Source organism: Sesamum indicum, linkage group LG4 (genome assembly GCF_000512975.1).
Source record: "Sesamum indicum cultivar Zhongzhi No. 13 linkage group LG4, S_indicum_v1.0, whole genome shotgun sequence".
In the NCBI taxonomy this organism is placed as follows: Eukaryota; Viridiplantae; Streptophyta; class Magnoliopsida; order Lamiales; family Pedaliaceae; genus Sesamum; species Sesamum indicum.
The window spans coordinates 16,071,198-16,093,079 of NC_026148.1; the positions used below are offsets into that span (position 1 = coordinate 16,071,198).

A 21,882-nucleotide genomic window follows, 5' to 3' on the forward strand; every position below is an offset into this window, starting at 1 on the left:
CAGTGAATAGCCTTATAAACTACAGACGAATAAATATCTCCACCAGATAAGCAAAAAAAAGTTTGAAAGATTTAATCTTGTGCATAGTTGTAAATGGTGCCCCATGGCACATGGCACGTGGCATGGCACATGGCATAGGGAGAGCCCAGGCGCTGGGCTTTTGCCTGGTGTGCACCCCAGTTGAAGTGTGGATTGCCTGGCTGAAGCCAGCACAGGGTGGGCTTGTTGCTAGGGAAAAAGATTAAGAAGACAACCCTTGATCTGAGCTAGTCTATTTTTCCACCTCGTATTGATCCTTTTTCTTGTTTCTTCTTGCTGAAACTTTGTTAAATTCATGATTATTTTATTATGATGTAATTTTTAATATCATAACTCAAGCTTACGCTATAAAATAATATGCTAAATAAATCAATTCTTAATTCTTGCTGTAATTGTTAAGTAAATTTTTTATTTTCTTGCTAAAATTCTGGTTAAAATTGCTATTTTCTTAAACTTTTGGCTTAAAAACTAAATACCTAATCTTAAACATTGCTGATTTTGGTAAAGCTTCTAATGGTACAAATATAAAATTATTTTTGGAAATCTGTGCTCTGCTTCAAAAATCCACTGGTATGATTCACAAGGTAAAAAAGAAAAAGAAAACTTCTGAAAACAAGTCCATGAGCACAAACAAATCAAAAATGCACAACATATTATGTGGTCATCAACCTGAGGTACCCAAGCTCTAAGAGTCCGGTCCCACTTATATGTAGTTCCATCATCATCTGTGAATTCTTCCTCACCCTCTGGTGGTGTTGTAGGTCTGTCTTGATCATCATTTTTGTTAACCTCAGCTTCTGCCTCTGCCTCCCTAACCTCCCTTTGCCACTTTTCAAACTCGTCTTCTTCGTTAGATGTGACAGGAACTAAAAAACAATTTAAATTACAAAATCTCAGTAACAAACCTTAAGACTCGTCGATCAGAAACAAAATAATTCCAGAAAACATATAGCCACCTGAACCTAGAGCATTTTGCGGTGGAGCATCAGTCAACAACCCAGGAACTGATGACAGAGGCTGCCAATCGCTGTACCCTTCAGACCACACAAGTGTACTCTGGGAAAAGTACCCACTCGAATAATGCTCTGCCCAGGCGAAATAGACAAGCTTAAGCACACCATTTCAACATCACGAAAGACCATTCAAACATCATACAGATGAACTGATTGTCCCGATACCAAGTCTATTGCTTACTTGTAGAAACTGGAATCCAGCAAAAACGAACAAGAAAAGAAAAGCATTCAAGAACCCAGAAGCTAATCGACGAAGAAACATCACAAACTAAAATGGCCGGCCTATGAAACCTAGAAGGCGAACACATAACATAATAAGCATCCAAGAATACAGCAAAGATTCCTCAACATGATAACAACTAGGAAATGAAAAGACTCACCTTGCAACTCAGAGACAGTGTAAGGGCCTATTAGCTGTTGGTCCTGGCCAAGAATATACCAACCCGCTCCAGTAACCATTTCTGAATTCATCAAAATTGTTAGCCTCAACTACTAAATTCAAACAAGAAGTCAAGAAAAAAAATGTCGTAAGGAAAAAAAAAAAACCTTGATTTCCATCAAATATCAACAAAAACTAGTCGACTAAAATGCGGTTTTACCTTATTGTCAAATTTGAACAAAAAATGAGTCGACCAAAAAAGGCCCTTCATTTATCATTAAATTAGAGCAAAATTGGGTATTCCAAACACAGAAGCATCGGAGCAGATAACAATGAGCTTGAAACAAATGAAATCATCAAAGAAATCATGCACGGACCAGGGACTTGTGGTTCAGACGACATCGTTTCACGTTTCTTCTGGTAGTTTCTTCTCCTCCTCGCTCCGCAACGTAATACCGCACGGGTGGATTTGTGGGTAGAAAATAGGGAAACTCTTGTGGGCTTATTCGTGGAGTAGTTAATTGGGCTTTTATCATTGGGCCCATTTACATTAGTGGGCTTTTCCATTCGGCTCATCAATTGCCACTTCCATTTGGGCCACCAACATCTCATGGGCCATGAATTCGTATGTAATGTACAGTGTATATGCTTTCATTTTTCTCTACTTGGCTTAATTGCATTTAACCCCCTCTAAAAATATAAAATTAAAAAATTAAAATTATACTTACATCCCTTTCAAAAATTCTCCATCTACACCCGATCTCATTTCAGCTAAAAATGGAACCATACTAAGTACATTAATGGAATGTTGACCCCCTTAAACATCAACTCTTATATCACGCATATATTATTGTGGTAAAAGTTGTAGTCGTTATCGATTAGTACAATCCAAAATTTATAAAACATACAATAATTCAAATGACATGTTTCAATATTGGTTTCACAATAAGTGTAATCCCATATGTATATTGTTTCATTTTAAGGAATAATCATGTGAATTGAACCAGTATAACTCTAGTTACAAGGTTTTAAATATACTTTATCAAATTACCCGTAGAAATAGAGCAATAGAATGTTTTCTTATTTTTATCTATTACAACAATGAATTCAGCTCTTGCTCAAAACTACAAAGTTTTAGTACAAACCCCAAGGTTTTCATAGAAGAAAGAATCACTAAATTTTGATCGGTATATCTCAAGACAATCTTAACTAAATATCTCTATACAGTTTGATGATATTATCTGGGTTTGATGCTAATAAGCATTCATTTTGTTTTATATTTACACTTAAGAAAAATAAATAAAACATTGATAGCACAATCAAAAAGTGATTAAATTAATTTCTTAAAAAGGAAAACAAAGTGGATTTTCAATTTAAATTTCAGTATCAAATTGATAATAATAATAATAATAAGTTGAAAATTGTGGAGGGTAGGAAAAAAAGAAAAGGAAAAAGGCAGAAATGATTCTTCCAGGTATCCGTTACACTTTCCACTTATTCAATTTCTTCCTCTCCTCCCAACGGTCATATTTCTCCTCCACAACATGACCGTTGCCCCCGCACCGTGCATGTGTATGTGTATGTATATGTATATATATATATACACATCTCCAACCCTCTCTCAGATCACCATCTCTCTCTCTCTCTCTCTCTCTCTCTCTCTCTCTCTCTCTCTCTCTCTCTCTCATTTCACTCAAAGATTAATTGTTTGTTCGACAAAATCAGAATGGGGTTGTCGATAGACACCACCTCCGCCGGTGAACACTCCCACCCCCACACCCACAAGGTCTTCCTCCTGACCAACTACATCCTCCTCGGCGCCGCCTCCAGCTGCATCTTCCTAACCCTCTCCCTCCGCCTCTTCCCCTCTCTCATCGGCTTCCTCTTCATCCTCCTCCAAATCATCACCATCGTCGGCGCCGTCTCAGGTTGCGCTGCAGCATCACGAGCCGCCACCTCCGCCGGTAAATTCTACGGCGCGCACATGGTAGCGACGGTGCTGACCGCCATCTTCCAGGGCTCGGTTTCTGTGCTGATCTACACGCGGCCGTCGGATTTCCTCGGCCACCTGAAATCGTACGTGAGGGAGGAGGACGGCGTGGTGATCCTGAAGCTTGCCGGAGGACTGTGCATTCTGATATTCTGCCTGGAGTGGGTGGTGCTCACATTGGCCTTCTTCCTCAACTACTACGCGTATGTGGAGAGGAGGGGCGTAAATGGAAATAACATAAATTATGGGGTGAAAAGTGGAAAAGTTCAAGATGAGGAGGATCTGAAGAGCTGGCCATGGCCTTTTCAGGTCTAATTGTAATTTTTAGTTTTGGTATTCTTGAAATTATTTGATTAATTTTGAATTTGTGTTGGTAATGTAATTAGCGATGGAGGTTTATCGCTGCAATTCAAAAGTAGAATAAGATTATCTTGTCTACGTCTACCAATCAAATTTCTGACAATCCCATTCTCTGCACCACGCAATTCCTACTCATTCAAATCACTCTTTTAAGGGATTCATTCATTTCAAATTAAAGATTCCAAAACACACAAAGACATTTTGACCATTTTGTCAATTGAATATAAAAACGAATAAAAACCTAATGAGGACTACAGATTGGATAATTGTTAGACGACATTTAATATCAGAAATTAGTAATTTTCTAAACAAGAAATAAATATTTATAATTATATCAATCCTCGTAATAGTTTAAAGAAATTTGGTAGTAACTTATTAGTTTGAGGAGATTATAAACTCTGATTTTAAAGTCCTACCAAGTATTTTCCAATATTTCCATAAGATCATCAAACAGCCTGGAACAAGGAATGCAGTTAATATAAGTAGATAAGCAGACAAATACTATAAAATAAAGATAAAGAGGAATGCTGCAAGAAGAAAGAGAGGAACAAAATCATCACAAGTCTTTCTATATCTACATTCAACACATAGAACAACTTTACCAAGCACAAACAGGAAAGTAAACATAACAATGGACTTCTTCTTTGACTCCATGGTGGAAAAGAGACGCGGGCGATGATGATACCTACTACATAACTTCTCTAGGTGGACGGTAACTGACCTAGTTGCAAGAAGGTTGTTCAAAGCTTGACTTCTCTACCGTAAATCCAACTGAACGGAACGGGCGATGCTTGCTTTGCCCGTGCATGTGCTCGTTCCTCCAGTCTCCTAATCCTCGGAGGCAAACCACACACATAGTCCTGAGCTTTGCGGCCCTCGCCTGAGAGGCCCGTCAGCTTCTCCACCTCCCATCTTGCCACTAGAAACTCCAGGATGTCGGCATAGTCCTTGGCTGTGTAGACTCCAAGACGCTGAGCTACAGCAGAGAAGTGGTCAAAGAGATTTTCATCTCTGCCATCATACATCAGGTGGGCTGGCATCGAGACTTTCTTCCTCATCATGTCAGCAAGAGCCAGTACTGTACCATCAGGGTCGATCTCGAAGAGCTTCTCCACAATCTTGGTGTAGGCTGTTTCGTGGCGTTTCTCGTCCGCAGCAATGATGCCGCAAATCTGGGCCAGTTTCAGGTCGCCGTGTTCCTTGGCAAGCCGAGCTGTGTTCCCGTGGGAAATGAAAGTAGCTCTCTCCTGAAATGAGGTGTAGATAAACCCGAGGTATGGGTTCTTATCTGTGCGTGGATCCTGTCAGTTAGAAACACATAAAAGTTAAAATGTGAAATAAAGCTGAAGAAGAACACAAAAAGTGAGCTTTCTGTTGATTATAGATTCTCAAAAATTAATAGTGATAGCCAGATGCTGAGGGCACATGGCCACTACAGGCGTACCATCCCAGAACCGATCAGGTATTGTATCGTTTTCTCAATTTGCTTCATGTCAACACGTCCTGAAAGATAAAGATACTTGTTGAGAAGGTCACCATGCCGATTCTCTTCAGCTGTCCATGCCCTCGTCCAAATAGCCCAAGGAGTGAGGCTTGCACCTGTCTCGTCTCGGACGGCGTCAAGGGTGTTCAGCATAGTCTGATAAGTTGGAAGAGCTTCCTCTGTAATCATATCTCCAACAAGCACAACGAAATAGTCATCGGGGATTTCCTTGGTTCGTTCCCTAAGCTCCTTGACCTGTTCATCAAAGCCTTCAGAAGAGGAGTCGGGAAGAAAGTCATTTGGCTGCCAACACTTCTCAACAGGCTTTAGGAGCACCAGGATGTTGTCTTCAGCCCAGCTGTTCAGCGAATGAAAGATCTCACGCTTTTCTGGCGGCATGGGATGGGTTACTTGACCATGAACTTCCCGAGGGGGAGTGAAGGGCTTTTTCACTTTTCCATTCTCTCTGCATCAAGAAGATGAAGACTCTCAGACATGCAGCGGAATGTAAAACAAGAGCCATGGTAACTGAAACCCATTCCGTGAATCGCAAATGTGAAATGGAATCCAAATATAATTAGCCCACAGATGTACAGATTGATCAAGGTTAAGGAAAAAGGAAGAGAACCATGTGGAAACCTGAGTGACATTTGTCAAGTTAGGGTGTTTCTGTCTAGTTCATTTTTTTCTTTTTTTCCTTAAACCCACAGAAAGCAACAGCAAGATCTTAAAAATAAAAATCAGGTTAAAAACAAATTTTGTTCGACATCCCCATATGGGAAGTGCAGCAAGAATTTGAGGCCACATGTTGCAAGTTTTAGTAGTAGAAAGCTCTAATGCCTTCTCTTTAATTTTTCGTGTTAAAGCTTGAGAACACCGACCTACTCTACACAGTGAATTAAAAATAGTTGACACTTCCTTACAGACAATCCAATCAACATGTCCATACATATTAAATTCACATGTCTGCTGGTATGCGTCTGTATCATATACGATCATCTTCTCGAAACAGCACCATATACAAGCAAAAAAGGTCACTTCCCATAGTATATTACTCAGAACCACCACTTATACTTCATCTAAACCGTCTGAACAAAATGATTAACCAAAATTCATAAAGTTCAAATGATAAATAAAGAATCATCTAAGTTTTTGAACTAGAGTTAATCGTCATTCTCTTCTTTCTCCAATCTTTTTCGGTAGTGAGGAGGGAGGTTCAAGGATAGGACAAACTATGAACATAGCAAAAGTAATATTGGTGGGAAGATGACAAAGGAATCAAACTAGCCTTCAAGTCAAGGAAAAAAGAGGACAAAGCTACACCAACCACCAGGTTCACCACTCTGTGGTGCAGCCAAAAAAAAAGTCAAGAATATAGGTAAAAGTAGTGTTAAAGCCAGGATGACTGTAGAGTCATTAGATACAATGCTTCCAACCAAACACATTTAAGTCCAGAAGAAAGATACTTAGGCACCTCTTTCATCACCTATTCCACCTATTTTTTATCACTTTAAAGAACCGAAAACGAAAAAAATGTAAATTTCATATACAGTGTGAGAAAAACCAATCACTAGAAACTAAATGCTTACACCACCACCACCAATCCCCCTAAATTTGACAATATTGTTTGGAAGAAGTTGAATTACAGCAAACCACACTGCCGACGTATTCATGCTGTACCACCATGGCATATACATATAATCAGAGAAAAACACACGTATGAATGATAAAATAGGATTACAGGCAATTCGGACAACTTATAAAAGCCAAGAAACAGTGGTAGCCAATTTTCAAATCATTGAACATGGTTCATGAAAATCTCATGTGTTATTATTATAAAAGCAAGCGACTCGTGCTTAAGATCTAATCAGGATCATATCATTTGCTGGCAAGTCAAAAAAAGACAACCACTCACGCGTGCAAAACATAAATCAAGTTCCATATCCCACCACGGCCTGCGCCCAACCCCACCAAACAAAATATCACCACCGCTCCAAATAAAATAAAGTAAAAAACAAAGACAAGAAAACATTTATGAAGAAAGAAGTACATGAATGATCTTGTAAATCAGGGAGAATTCAAAGAAATAAGCTAAACAGAGTCTGAGGAATCATTGTGTGGAACAGTCTGCATGTATCAATTTTAATCACAGGAAGCAAATGAAAAAGCTGTGACCAATTTTAATCACGTGGATACATTCTTATGAAAACAAATGGGAGAAAACATTTCCACACAACAGAGAACATAAGAAATGACTACTCCACAAAAATGAGCAATCTTTTCCTTCAAAACAACAAAAAGAGGACTTGAAACCCAGAAATGCCAATTGATTAGCACCATGCAACTTGTTGAGTCTAAAGTAGGACAAATCCAGATCAATACAGAACCAACAAGATGCAAAGCTCAAATCTTGGACATGCCCATTTCAACCCAAAAAGACCCCTTTCCGAAGACCAAATGAAAAGGCCAACTTTTGATCTTCCATGCCCATTAAACCATTCAACACAGCAAAAGCAAAACCCAGAGAGATATTGCACAAAAAACAAGAGAAGCTTACATGGAAGTAGAATGAAGAGTAGAAGCCATAGAAACTCTATGAGATCTGAGGTTATAACCAGCAAAAGAAGGCATCTTGTGGGCAGCAACAGAGAGTTTGAGTGCCATTTTCTCTATATTTCTTGAAAAAACAAGAGCACAAACTCTGATTCTTTTCACAAAACCCCAAAAGCTTGAGAGCTTTGAACAATGAGAGCAGCAGCAAGAAACAGAGGAAGAGCAGAGTGAAGTGAATGTGAAAAGGAGCAGAAGCACTAAAATAAGGGAAGACAAGGCCAAAAATCCAAATGGAAAAAGCGTTTTGGGTCCGAATTAAAAGATGCCCATAGTTTTAATTTTGCGGCCACTGACCATTTTCAGGAGGGCGATAATTCTTATGAATGGTTTTTCGCTAATTTGGGCTCCTCACTTCCATCAACCTACACCACCCTCAAGTGCGTGTGGGGGTCCTATGCTGTGCCTGTTGTACTTTCTTCTCTCTCCTTTTTTTTTTTTAATTATTATTAATAATAAATAAATTACAATAACTAATATAAAGTGAATAAATATCCGCACATATAAATAAAATCGAATGCATGACTTTAAACTTGTTCATAAAATTTTATTTTATATATCTTAGGTGTACATAATTTTTAAATATAGATTATTTAATTTATGGTATATAAAATATAATTTTAAATAACAAAATAAGTTAATTTAATTTGATAAAAAATTCAATTTTTCAAAAGGTGTACATAGACAGACTTAGTGAAGTTTGCTCACCTTTTTTAACTATAACTATAATATAAAATATTAAATTATGGACACTATTTTGTATTTATTATTAAATAAGAAAGTTGGAAGAAAATTTTAATTAGTACAACACCATGAAGCGCGTGTGGGATCTATGCTGTAGGTGTTGTACTTTTCTACACTCTATTCCCATTTTACACATTTTTATGTGTGTGCATAATTTTTAAATATATAAATATTAAAAATCATAATAAAAATATGTTTAGTTCATGAAATTATTTGATTTATGGTATATAAATAGGGTTAATTATTCACCCCTCTAAAAATATTAAATTCTATTAGTTTTAAAAAAAAAATCGAGATTATACTTATATTCCCAATAATTTACTATTTACACCTGACTCCTTTTATTAGGATTTAGATAAAAAATATCAACGTTAGCAAAAAAATTAGATAAAATTTTAAGTTTATCCCTCATTTAACGTTTTGTATAATAATTTTACACTTATAAAAGAAAACATAGAATGATGTTAACACCACTTCATATATATATATATATATATATATATATATATATTATTCATTCTTTTATAGGTACAAAAATATATATAGAAATATTCAATGAGGAGCAAAATTGAAAATTTATATAATTTTTTTTTTACGTACGTCAATATTTTTCATCCAAACCTAAAAAAATGGGCTTAGATGTAAATTAAACTTTTTTGAAAAAGATATAAATATAATTTTAAAACTCTTTTTAAAAAAAGGATAATTTAGCATTTATAGAGGGGGTTTGAGTATAATTCACTCTATAAAAATATAATTTTGAATAGCAACATAAGTTAATTTAATTTGATCAAAAAATAAAAAAGACCCTTTTCAATTTTCAAAAGGTGTTGATAGAGAGACTTAATATCAATAATGTTTTAGTATAGTGCTTGAGACGAAGGCCAAATACGTTTGAGGATATGGATTCAAGTTCTATCAGATGTGAAATTATTTATTTCACATATAAAATACTGTTATTTATTTACAGTCATATTGATATATTAATTTAATTGAGAGTCATTATAATGCTAAAAAATAAAAACCGGCTTAGTGAATTTTGCTTACCTTTTTTTAAATATATATAATATATGATATTAACTTATGGTAGAGTTACTTGCGATATATGTATCTATTTTTTTTTAATTATATTAAATAAGAAGGTAGAAGAAAATTAAAAAATAAAAAATAAAGAGTGAGAATGGCAATATAAATAAGAGAAAAATTAAAAATAAAAATAATACAATAGTCACATCAATGAATCGGAAATCAATTGACTTTTTTTTTTATTTCAATTATAAAAGAATATAAATAATAATAATAATACTCATTTAGGAGAATTTATTTTTTAAACATTCTAAAATAAAAGTTTTTTTTCATAAATAACAACTCTAATTTTAATTTCTCTTTCTAAATACGATAATATATAAATGTACCAAATTCGTATTTTTTTTTTCAATTTTTATATGAAATTTTGCATTGACTTAAAAAATAGTCTCGTAAATTAAAAACGAAGCGAGTATTATTACACGTAAGTTTAATCAACTTATGTTTCACGTTGTACGATGTGAAACATAAGTTGAAAACAATGTTTTTAATTCATAATTTTTTTAATTTAAGTTGATTTAAATCAAAAGTTATGAATTTTTTTATAATTATTAATTAATAAAATTATAAATATTAAGTTATTTTTTTTAAATACTCAAACTTAAACCTTTTTTTTTTTTTGTCACTTCTCCAACTTTTAATACAAACTTATAATTTATTGGCACCATAAAAATAAAAAAAGCATTGCAAACTCCTCTTAAGCATTATATCTTTTTCATGCCATACCTTAATTAATAATTATATAATAAATATAAGGGATAATTATATTACACCCCCTAATTTATAGTCTAATTACACAAATTGTCTCTATCACTTGTATAACTACAAAAACTACTCGTAACAATAAAAATAAGAGTGGAGTGTGTAATAATATTAATATTTTTAGGATATATGTGTAGCTTTTCAAAAAGCAACGATAATTTATGTAAATAATGCTGAAATTTTTAGTGGGCGTGTATATAATTATCCAAAATATAAGAGTGGTATGTATAAATAAACTACAAATTAGGGATGTAGATATAATTATCCTAAATATAATTGATGTTGTAAAGTATTTGTTTCACTCATGTAGTTAAATATTTTTACATTATGGATATAAATAAATAAATAGATAATTATTTTATCATGTATTTACAATATCAAAGAAAATAAAAAAACAAGAATTTATTATATTAATAATTTGGCAGAAAATAGCACATGAAAGGTTGGGCATATGTCCTGCTATGACATTAAGAGTAGAGGTTAGGTCATGCAAATGCAAATGCAATCATCAAATGTTATAATATAATTTTATCTGGTTGAAATTTCGTTACGCCATTAATAAGTGTTGTATTTAATAAAAATATTTGGTGAAAATCATAAATAGGGTCGAATCTGTATGGATTGATTTTTTTAAATTAATATTTTCATTGTTGATCACTGATGCAAAAATGGTATTAATTCATGATTAATAAATTAATTATAAATATTTGATAATTTAACATGCTCTGAATGAAGAATGAACTATAAAGATTATATTTAGTTTAGGGGGTAGGGCTTAATTTATTCAAATGATAAAATTTAATTTTGCTTATAACTAATTTTGTAATAATTATTTATTATAGTTATATCTGATTTATTTTTTAAAAATTTAATATTTAATTCATACGATATGTTAGTACCAAAAAACCAATACCGGACTTAAAACTTCAGTTTCAATTCACCTAGTAAACCAAACTATGCCCTAATGCTATTAATCTGCATTTGGATTGATAAATTTGAATTTTTTTTTCATATTTTAAAGGAAATGAAGATTACCAACGTTTTTTAAATTTAAAATATAATTTTAAATTTATCAATTTGATTATTCTCATGAAAGTCAACCCTATTAGCTTGCTATTTTTTGTACACATTTCAGCTCGAAATCAATCGCTAAAACCATATGTTTTTAGTGAAACTTAATGATGAGGTTATAGATTCTTATTAATATTTCAGCTCCTCAAGCTAGAAGCAATTTATTATTTTATTCATGTATAAAATTTTAGCTCGAAATTAATTGCTAAAAGCCCGTTTAAATGACAGTGAATTTAGTCTATTTCTAAAACGAACGTGAATTTTTAACCGACGTTTTAAAACACATAGTAATTTTATGCATTGTAACTTATATAAAACACCAAGCTAATCAACTTCGACCCGCATGTGGTCGTGATAAAATCACCCTCAAAATTAACTTATTTAACAATAAAAACAAATTCAGACACATCTACCAAATATTCAAACCAAACTTAAAGAAAAACTTATTCACTTATTTAACAATAAAAACAAATTAAGACACCTCTATCAAGCTCCACCAAATGTTCAAACCAAACTTGAAGAAAAACTTATTCAACTTCACTCAATTTATACCTCTGTGGAGACATGCTCTACAATATGTCTTAAGTAAACTTCTACTCTCCTTAAATATACCACCAAAGTGATCTGTCAAGACTTGCAACAACTACCAGCAGTTAAAAGAATGACCACTAATTGCATATGCAACAGGCAATAAATACAAGAACAACTCACTCATCAGTGCTCCTGCGTGCAGTCCTGCTGTGGATGGACGATTGATGCATGTTTGCGGGAGGGCTGCGGGGATGTATCGCTCAAGTCCACAGTCTTCCCAGATGGAGGCAGGCAACGTTTAGAGAAGAATGTAATAATGCTCTTTGCCTTTGTACACTTCTTTTCTGCAAATGCACAAAGGATAGAGTTTTTCATGAACTAAGTAAATCTACTGCAGTGGAGGAAATAACAAGCATTCAAGTCAGCAGGTAGGCTAAGCGACCATGGAAAGGAATCGATACCTGGTGATATGGAGAGACCAAGCTTGCTCAGAATTCCCTTCTTAACCTGAATCATGCATGTATAAATGTTAGCAATGTAAGGCATAGTCTCAGCAAACAGGCGGCAAAAGTGAAAGCCATCAGAATCTATTGTTATAAGAGAAGTTAGAGGAAGACAAGCTTAATGACCTGCCAACCACTTTCTGAGAAATCTGATATTTCTCGGACTTTACTCCTTAATTGGGACTTTGAGATAGCCGGAAACTTATTATGCAGAGTCTCTACTATTTTTCCAATACTATGTGGGCACGACCGAATGACAGATATCTGCAAAATTAGTTTAAGAAAACATGTCACTTTCTTAATGGATGTCTCAATGGTTTTCAAAGTCTTAATAGTTCTATTCGAATTAGATAAGAAGATTAAATAAGTCATTTCGGCAAATTAATGGCTTCAGCATATTCTAACAGGAAGTCAAAGGAATTTATGATACTTAGTCCGCAAGAAAATAAATAACTTACAATCTGAGGTAAGTTGCAGTCAAGCATAGCAGCAGCAGTTGCAAGAAGTGTCGGGCTGGACTTGTTAGATGAAGATTCTACATCATCGTCGATCACATCATTTTTAACTGATATTTCTATGCTCGGAATATCAGGCAAAGGACAAATAGAGAGAGTTTGCAAGCACAATCTTTCAAGCTTCTCTGTACCAGTGAGCTCTTCAGCGGGTGACAATGTGGTCTTTTCATGCATAAGATTTGAAATGATCAAGGGTTGGTTCTTTTTAAGGGCATGCTCAGTTAAACTATTGAGATACTTCTGTTGCCGGAGCAGGGTACAGAATTCTTCAGAGGGTATTTGCTTTTGAGAATCTGGCAGATTTCTTACTTCCTCAACCAATTCGTCAGATTCCATTTCATCAGCCTGCACTCCCTACATGCCACACAAGTATAAATTTCCACCCAACAACTAATGTCTAAAAGGTTCATTAGATATAGTGATGTCACACCAATATCAATTTACCAGATCATATGGGCACATACAAGCATCTCAATGTTCACAGAGGTACACAAAGAATGGCATGATGTTCGTATATCAACTTGAAAACCACCCATTTTAGGAATATTCATGAGTATATTGAAAATACAATTAGAAAACAGAGAGACATAGATAGAGAAGATCACCTCATTCTCTGAGAGATATCCATCAGGAACGAAAAATCCATCTTCACTTTCATCTTCATCATCACCCTTTAAATGTCCTTCTGTAATTCCATCCTCATCATCCTTATCACAATCTGATAGGCTTTCACCAGGTTCATCCTGTGCAACAAAAATTCTCAGGTGTGGATGCCATATGAGAGTAATTAGACTATACAATGTCTAGCATACCTCTTCCCACTCCTCATCGCTATCTATCTCATAGTCTATATTTGGATCCTTTGCAAATGGGTGACGCGCTTTAACAACTTGACTGGATAAATCAAAATACATGCAATTAGAGAGGGAATACTCATAGCAAGCAGGTGATGTGCGTCACCTCAGCACCTTTGGTTTGTACTTAAACAACCATGTGAAAAACAATACTTTCTCAATGGAAAAGAACATACATGAATGACATTGGCCAACAGGGTAGGGACAGAAGAAGCAAGAACCACATAGCATGGAGCATAATGAGTCAACTTCATTCATAAGCCTCTCATGCCCAAAAACAGCTAGATTATGGATTGCAGGTTAACTGCACCTCCAGCCCCCAACCAAAAGAAAACTAAGAGAAAAAGAAAGGAAGGATGAAGAACAGCGGGCCAGCTCTCTAGAAGCACATTAGAAAAGAATGAAACCTATCAAAGAAACAAATGATAATTGGGTCAACAATAAGAATTTCTATTGACAACTTTGTGACGCTACAGCCAAGCAATTCAATTTAGTGAGAGTCACATACCCTCAGCCCTATCATTAACTGCCAGAAAGAAGAGGCAAAGAAGATAGAGAGCCTATAGGTCCTGTCCCAGATTTATTATGAATACAATATGTAGCACTCAGCTGAGACAATATGTAGTATATTCCAAATTTTGATATAAAAGCATGCCATAGTTGTCTTTTGTAAACACTAGTAGATTCTTTAAGTCGGGAAATATTCTTCCAGAAACATTGGCTTAATGCAAAGACAAAATTCAAGAGAAGAACTCACCTTTTCCTGGGCCAAACACCATAAAAAGCAGGCCTATAACTCTTATCAAACTGCAAGAGCTGCTTAATTCGTGGTTGTTCCTGGCAATTGGAAAGAGGCCTATCCACTTTCACCCCAGACAATCTTCCGTCAACATTATTGTCAACCCATCCATCCACAAGCTTCTCCACAACCAACTCATCATCAAAAGTTGGCTCTCTATTAGCAGTAAGCTTAAGTTCCTTGACCAGTTCAGTCTTAGGCTTCTGACGAGTGCCCCAATGTACTTTCCTGTTTGAACGGATTGAATTTCCAATGCGGCGCCACGAAGTTAAGTGTGATCTGGAAAAGACAACACATAAAATTTTACACTTTGATACACTAAGAAGGTGATATCAGTGCAAAAAGGGAAAGGTATGGGAACCAGACTTCCAAATATCTTCAGCCTCGACTCCAACATTTTGGGCCAAAACAGTATCCATCTCTATGGTAACTGATTCTGACTTCCTTTCAACCATGTTGGAGTAGGACACAAATGCGGGGGCTTTGTTCAAAAAATTGTCATGCGGAAATGTAGTGGTTTTGTTCTTTTTCAGGAACCGCTCCATCAGTGATGCTTGTTTCTGGAGAGCAAGTTGCTCCTTTAACTCAGCTTCCTCCTTCTCTTTGCGTTTTAGATCTTTCTCTGCTTCCTCTTGCTGTCTTTTCAGCTGTTTCTGCATTTCATATTCTTCTTTCTCACGGCGCCTCTCCTCCCTTTCCACCTCACTATGCAACCTCTTCAGTTCTCTTTCCTGCAATGCTTGGCTAATTCAGATAAAACACATGCAACAGATATCACCAGATGTAAATTGAAAACCAAAAGAAAAAAGGTCAAACCCCAGGCAAGTAAAGACATAAAGAAACCGTCCTAGCATTTCTAGTATATCTAGAGACTCCAGATGTGCAACACATTGTACATATTATTTCATGCTATCATCACTAGAATCTATGTATAGTTAATCAACAATCAATTTCAAATAGAAGATAGAAGCAATTGAAAAGGATCAAATGCAGATAGAAGGTTGCAATTGGACATACACTTTGCAACTTTTCCTTCTGAAGCTCCCGATCCATCTTCTTCCTCTCTTTCTCCAGTTCTCGTTTGTTTTTCTCCATTTCCTTGATTAATAGTTTTTCTTCTTTCTTGACTTCCTTCCCATCCCTTCACCAAAATACTGATAAGCCCATGATTGGAAAGAATATACACGAAAACTTAACCAGGAATACATACATTTCAGCACCATTATTCCATGACATGTTCTCCATTAACAACCTGATATTGGCCTCATTTAGAACTTTGTCAAGCTTTGCCGAAGCTTTTCTCACTTCTTGCAATCCAGTTTGATGGTCCTCCAACTTTTCAAGTGCATTTATCATTGCTGACATAGACCAAATTTATTGAGAATATTGTAACATACTAAACACAAAAGGACCATGCTAAAACTGTCTGATTCAACAACGCTTAAAAGCTCACAGAGAAAACTTGTTCACAAACAACAAAGAATAAACTATCAGCTATGCAATTTCAGCCAAAGAGAGAACAGGAAAATTGTCAAGAAATGCCAAACTGCAGAAAAAATGACTGCAAAGAAGCACAGGCATCCAAATATTAAGGAGTACTGTACTAAATGATACAAAGTTGCTAACTTAGAACGTAATGCGAGAATTTAGTGGTAAATCCATAGTTGGCTGAAAGAGATCTTACTTTTCTTCTTTTGGGTGACACATTATACTATGATCCAAATTAGATTTCCCTGGACTAGTCAATATTATTCTTTTTCTTTTTCCTTGTGAGAATCAGGCCTCATATTATTTGCCATACTTTTACCTCCAAAAGCATGGTGAGATCTTACAATTACTTGACCAAGCAAATGGACATGTTCCCAGAAACTAGTTTAACCATCCAATCAATAATCTAAAACAGACCATGTGTTAATTATTTGGTTCTTCCAATTTTTGTAATGTGGTTTTAGTTCTCAGCTACACATAATGACTAGCTGAGTTGATGTTTCCCAACAACGTCTCCCCATCTAACAGCTGCCTTTAGCACAGATGTCACATGCATGGAGATGACAACTTATATGCATGGACATCAAGAATAAATACTAAAGAAACCTTTTGGGCCTATCTTATTGAAGTTCCTGAATTTGATCCCATTTTATGAGAGCAACAGTTTTACTTGTATAACAGAGAGAGGAAAGGGAAGACAGGCAAAGTTGAGGAGACTTTTCCTTTGTACCATATATCAAACAAAACTTCCATCTCTGCGGACCTCACTTCTGATATCATTTGTCAACTTATAACAAATCTACCCACTTCAGAGTTTTATTTAAGTATAAACTGTTTTAACCTAACTGAAGGTACTACATGGCAGGTTGATAAGGAGAGCATCACTTTTGCTTCTAGAGGAAGGCTTTCATCCGACTGAAGAAACATACATCTCTAACTTTAACTTAATGCCATCTGTCTCTTTGCAACTTGCACACAAGAGAAATCAAATAAGAAAAGTGGAACAGTAGCGTTCTGGCGTTTTTCATCTCAAAATGTGGGTAACAGAAACAAAATTGAAAAGCTTGGCAGAGATCATCAAACTGGATATGAATTGTCAACATGAATCATTTAACCTACAAACTGAACAAAGTAGAGCAATAAAAACTTGCCTAGAACAGCTTTGATCCTCTCCTGGATCTTTTTACGGCAAGTACGGCGGACTTTCAAAGGTCCACGCACTAATTTTGGCATCAATTTCAAATCCCTAACCTACAATGAGAAAAATACTTAGTATGAGAAGGCTACATTTATCCAAAACCAAAGACGAAACACAACTCCAAGAGCAAGATAGGAGAACAACGTTATAAGTACATAGTTAAGAAAACAGTAGAAAGTATGGACTCATAACATGAACGCATGTGCAAATAAACAAAACCTTCACAACTGAAAATCAGTCGTTGCCTAAAAGTATGGAAAGCTACCTTTACTTGAACATGGTATAAAAAACGAACAATAACTACAAGTAAATCCAACATACTGCGCAACCTATACAAACATGTAGACATAGAAGAAAGACAAAAATATGGATATCAGCACACTTATTATTTATGCAATTAATTCAAGAAAACATTGGATCTGAATTCCATTAACTTGAGCTTTTCAAATTTAAGTAAAGCATTGCATTTCAATTTTTCACCCCTTAAGTCCTAAATATGTGGTGTGTGTGTGTGTGTGTGCGTACGACAAACCTACCGTTATCAAACAAGTCTTACTACAACACTGAAGCCAAAATTCAATTCATTCCACAGACATCTACCATATTAGCACCAAATGAAGAAATGGCATAATAGACAAGCTAATACAATGCAAACAACAGGAAAGAACAAATACCATAAAAAGGCCCCATACTGTAGTATACAGTAAAACAGAAAAATAGTGAAATTTATACCTCCCAACACCAAAGAGCACACTCAGCCTCATCCTCCAAAAGATCAGCTTCTGCACTAGCTACACCATAACATAATCTTTGCCCAATCATAAGCACAGTACTCTTCACGCTAGCCTTGGTAACACTCTCACCATTGCCAGTTCTACCCTTAACTTTCTCGAAAATCTCATCCACAAGCTTGAACAAAGGAAGATCACTCTCTTCCATTAAACATGCAATCATACAATTCAAAGAAGCAGAAGAGTTCCCAACTTTCTCCACATTTTCCAGCAATGCCCTTCTGTTTTCTAAGACTAATTCTTTACAAAATCTAACAAGACTACTGATTTCATTACGGAGTGAATCGATTTTCGCCTGTTTTTCTTCAGGGCTTGCTTTGCATAAACTCGGCCCCAATCTTTTTCTCTTCAGGGGTTGCTTCTTCTGATCTGGATCACTGATTTTCGGCTTCGTTTCATCTCCAATGTCAATCTTCATCGGCTCAACTTCCGTCATTTTCACGACCCAGATGAGAATGAATTTGTTTTAACTTTTCCAGAAATGGTTGAGCAAAAATACAGAAAAAGAAAAGTGCCCAGATCAAATTTTGTCGCGCTAAAAGAAAATAAACTATAGAAGATGAAACGATGCGATTTCCTTCCGAAATTCGGCGATGCTTAGCTAACTATGCTTCACAAATATGCTGAAATTCCAGAACAAACTGAAAATGAAAGGGAAAGGGCTTCTCGAGAATCCAGAGCTATCTTACTGATTTCTGAGTAAGAATCTTTCCTACTGGTTTCTTCTTCAGAAGAATTTGTTTCAGGCCTTCCAATTCTCCGGTGAAAACAATCTATGGACTCCCGCCAGTAATAGATACTGTTTGGCGCCTAAATTGCCTTCAATTTGCTGCCCGCCATTTTTGCCGCTACACCAATTCATCATTTTTTTCATTAAACTACAAATTTCCTCTAAAAAACAATTATTACTAATTCTCAACATCCAAAAAATCAAAAATATTACAAAGATATATACATTTAATTTGAATCTAACCATTTATTGTTGTAAAAATTAGTTAGGACCAGCCTCTTTGTTTATATTTTTATTTTCAGTTTTCAATTTTGTATAAATTATTGTATATAAATAAAAATATTTATTTTGAATTGACATAATAATTTAAATTTGTCTCATTTTATATAAACAGTTTTATATGAATTGTTATTATTTATTTATAATTAGTCGTCATATCATATATTAATTGAATTAAAATATTGTCAGTTACATCAAAATAAGTTATTGTAATTTAAAACATAAGATGAGTTATTATAATTTTAAAAAAAATAAAAACAATGGAAATAAACATTATCCCATGTTATAAAATTGGAGATTTTGTATGTCAAAGTGAGTTAAAAAATTGACTATGTTTGGTTTTATATTTTCGCATTTCCCAATACAAGATAAAACGCACTTAATATTTATTTTGTGTTTTTATACCTTATCTGTGTGTTTTTTTGTATTTCAACTTTTTATATATAATATATATACACACATATATAATATAAAAGAAATATGATTTGACAATAAACAATAATTTTTATCTTCATACAATATTTATATATAAAAAAGATATGATTTGACAATAAACAGTGTTTTTATCTCCCAAATCCCAATATCAAACCTACACCACTTATTTTAAATTATCTCAAAATACAAAATAAAACATATCATCTATTTTCAATACACACTTATTTTTCTCTATTTTTCTTTTTCTATCTCCAAAACACAAAACAAAACAATGAAACCACAAATTCAAACAGTATGTGATTGTTTTGCATCAACATTTTGAAATAAGTTATAAATTGAAAGCCCAAACAAGTAATTGATAATTGGGTTACAAATTCATGACTAATTTGGGCTCTACAAACTTTTAAGATGACAAATTCACCAATTTAGGTTTTATTTTGGTCCAACTCAATATTTATAATTATTGAAAAGCTTAGCCCAAGTCTACCCGACAATAATTAAAACCCAATTTTGCAGTCTAATTGGGTTGGAGTTGTTTTTACGGTTTTTAATATAAAGTCAATCACTTGTTCAATCAAATAAGTATTAAAATTCAATTATTCTAAATACATAAAATTTGTAATCTCAAAATATATATTTTAAAATCACAAAAAAACATAAGTGTACCAAATAAATCAATAAAATTAATTTTATAAGTCTCTAAAAAATTCCAAGAAACACTATACAATAGAGACTATAAGTACCAACTATTAATTAATTCACGAGCTCCCCACGTATTACAACTTTATGAACTCCATATTTCACAATGAGATTCACAATTTCTCACATGCAAGATTCAGCCCCTTTGGTTGTATTTTCATTTTCAGTTTTCAATAATTGTATTTGTGTAAAAAATGCTTTATTGGTTTCTGTGCGAAAATTGAAAATATGTTTGGATTAGTTATTTCCAAATATAGGTATATAGGTGTGAGAATTAAGAATATAGGTATATGTATTTCTGATGTGACAGAAATTAATTATAAGGGTTGACCAAAATGGTTGGGAGAGAAAGCAGTTTTATTTGATTTGAAACAAGATAAGACAAGTGTAACCAACCTATGTGACCTATAATTTTAAAAAATTTAAAATTAAAATATGAATGCATTCTCAATAAAAATGGCTTGACCAAACAAAATCCTAACTACCTAAATAGTGAAAAGTGAAAATAATTTAATTAAAAACACAACCAAACCAGCTTTGGTGTCCATTTTTTTTTTCTCTTCACAAAATTCAATATTTTTAAGAAACCTATAATGATAATTTATTTTTTCTCTTTCATCTTCTCCATGTTTTTTCTACTCACAAACTTTCACATTTTTAATAAATTCTCACAATTTATTATTTCTTTCTCACCGCACCCCATAGTTTTCAATCTTACTTAATTTTAATAATTTCTTTTTATTTCACACTATGATTTTTTTTATATATATATTTACAAGAACAACGTGTAACAAGAACTAATTTAAATAAAAGGGTACGATAGTATGTTGATTCGCTTTCCCATCAAAAATTAAAAAAGATTATTTATTGCGCTTATAAATTTGGACACAGAGACGGAAAGAGTCCATCTCTATGATAAGACATCTCCAACTCCAAGTGTAGGTCCAGTGAATCAAATGAAATATATCATCTGTCTGAAAGATATTATAATGTGTTTTTGTACCTGAAAAAATATAATATTAGTCCTATAACTTAGTGAATAATATTTTTAATTCTGCATAAATAGATTTTCGTAATTGTAGAATTTTGACAATTTTCCTCATTTTATGTGAATTTAGTGGAAATTCGCGTGTGATTTATACATATAATTAACTTAATTAAATTATAATTTTAATTTCATAACTTAAAGGGATCAACATTTTTTGCTCCTAGATGAAATTGTAGTTGTATTGACAAAATTGTCACGTCTAGTAATTTGTATCGATAATATTCAATTTTTACTTGCATACGTGTGCTATTTTGTTGGGTCTAGACTGGTCAGTGAATCCACATAACGCAACGGATTATATTTTACAAATCAAAACATACATTGATCATTATACTTCATTCACACACATACATACAAATATATATATATATATATATGCAACTTAATATTACAATATTGTATTTATATAATGCATGTATCTGTCACACACACACGCACGCGTAGACAAATCCAATTTCAAGAAAGTGAGATGAAC

The 21,882-nt window shown here is 34.0% G+C and overlaps 4 protein-coding genes across 11 annotated transcripts in view; 1 reads left to right on the plus strand and 3 right to left on the minus strand.

Annotated features, from left to right (window-relative positions):
• The window catches only part of LOC105161196 (splicing factor U2AF-associated protein 2), a 6,541-nt gene extending 4,630 nt beyond the window's left edge, over positions 1-1,911 (minus strand). Inside the window, exons 1-5 of one of the 6 annotated variants that reach the window (XM_020693526.1) lie at positions 1,809-1,911; positions 1,433-1,513; positions 1,234-1,242; positions 1,002-1,124; positions 709-905 (exon numbers count right to left, since the gene is read on the minus strand). In XM_020693526.1, the coding sequence (XP_020549185.1) occupies positions 709-905; positions 1,002-1,124; positions 1,234-1,242; positions 1,433-1,513; positions 1,809-1,833 (435 nt within the window). In that variant the 5' untranslated portion in view covers positions 1,834-1,911. The other 5 variants (XM_020693525.1, XM_020693527.1, XM_011078811.2 and 2 more) reach the window with 5 other exon arrangements.
• LOC105161197 lies at positions 3,055-3,869 on the plus strand. The gene has a single exon (XM_011078813.2). The coding sequence runs from the start codon at positions 3,158-3,160 to the stop codon at positions 3,734-3,736; it is 579 nt and encodes a 192-aa protein (XP_011077115.1). The 5' UTR covers positions 3,055-3,157; the 3' UTR covers positions 3,737-3,869.
• Positions 4,291-8,121, minus strand: LOC105161198 (stearoyl-[acyl-carrier-protein] 9-desaturase, chloroplastic). Its single transcript, XM_011078814.2, has 3 exons — positions 7,822-8,121; positions 5,226-5,730; positions 4,291-5,082 (listed from the first exon to the last, which is right to left on the minus strand). Exons 1-3 carry the CDS (start codon positions 7,926-7,928, stop codon positions 4,522-4,524), a joined length of 1,173 nt encoding a protein of 390 aa, XP_011077116.1. The 5' UTR covers positions 7,929-8,121; the 3' UTR covers positions 4,291-4,521.
• LOC105161199 (chromatin assembly factor 1 subunit FAS1) lies at positions 11,892-19,068 on the minus strand. 3 transcript variants are annotated; one of them, XM_011078818.2, is made up of 12 exons: positions 18,158-19,068; positions 17,379-17,478; positions 15,992-16,097; positions 15,757-15,880; positions 15,106-15,470; positions 14,698-15,018; positions 13,899-13,980; positions 13,692-13,829; positions 13,030-13,440; positions 12,698-12,835; positions 12,530-12,575; positions 11,892-12,412 (listed from the first exon to the last, which is right to left on the minus strand). In XM_011078818.2, exons 1-12 carry the CDS (start codon positions 18,650-18,652, stop codon positions 12,252-12,254), a joined length of 2,487 nt encoding a protein of 828 aa, XP_011077120.1. In that variant the 5' UTR covers positions 18,653-19,068; the 3' UTR covers positions 11,892-12,251. The 3 variants fall into 3 exon arrangements, with proteins under 3 accessions (XP_011077120.1, XP_011077119.1, XP_011077117.1); XM_011078817.2 differs by having other exon boundaries at positions 13,030-13,431; positions 15,950-16,097; XM_011078815.2 differs by having other exon boundaries at positions 15,950-16,097.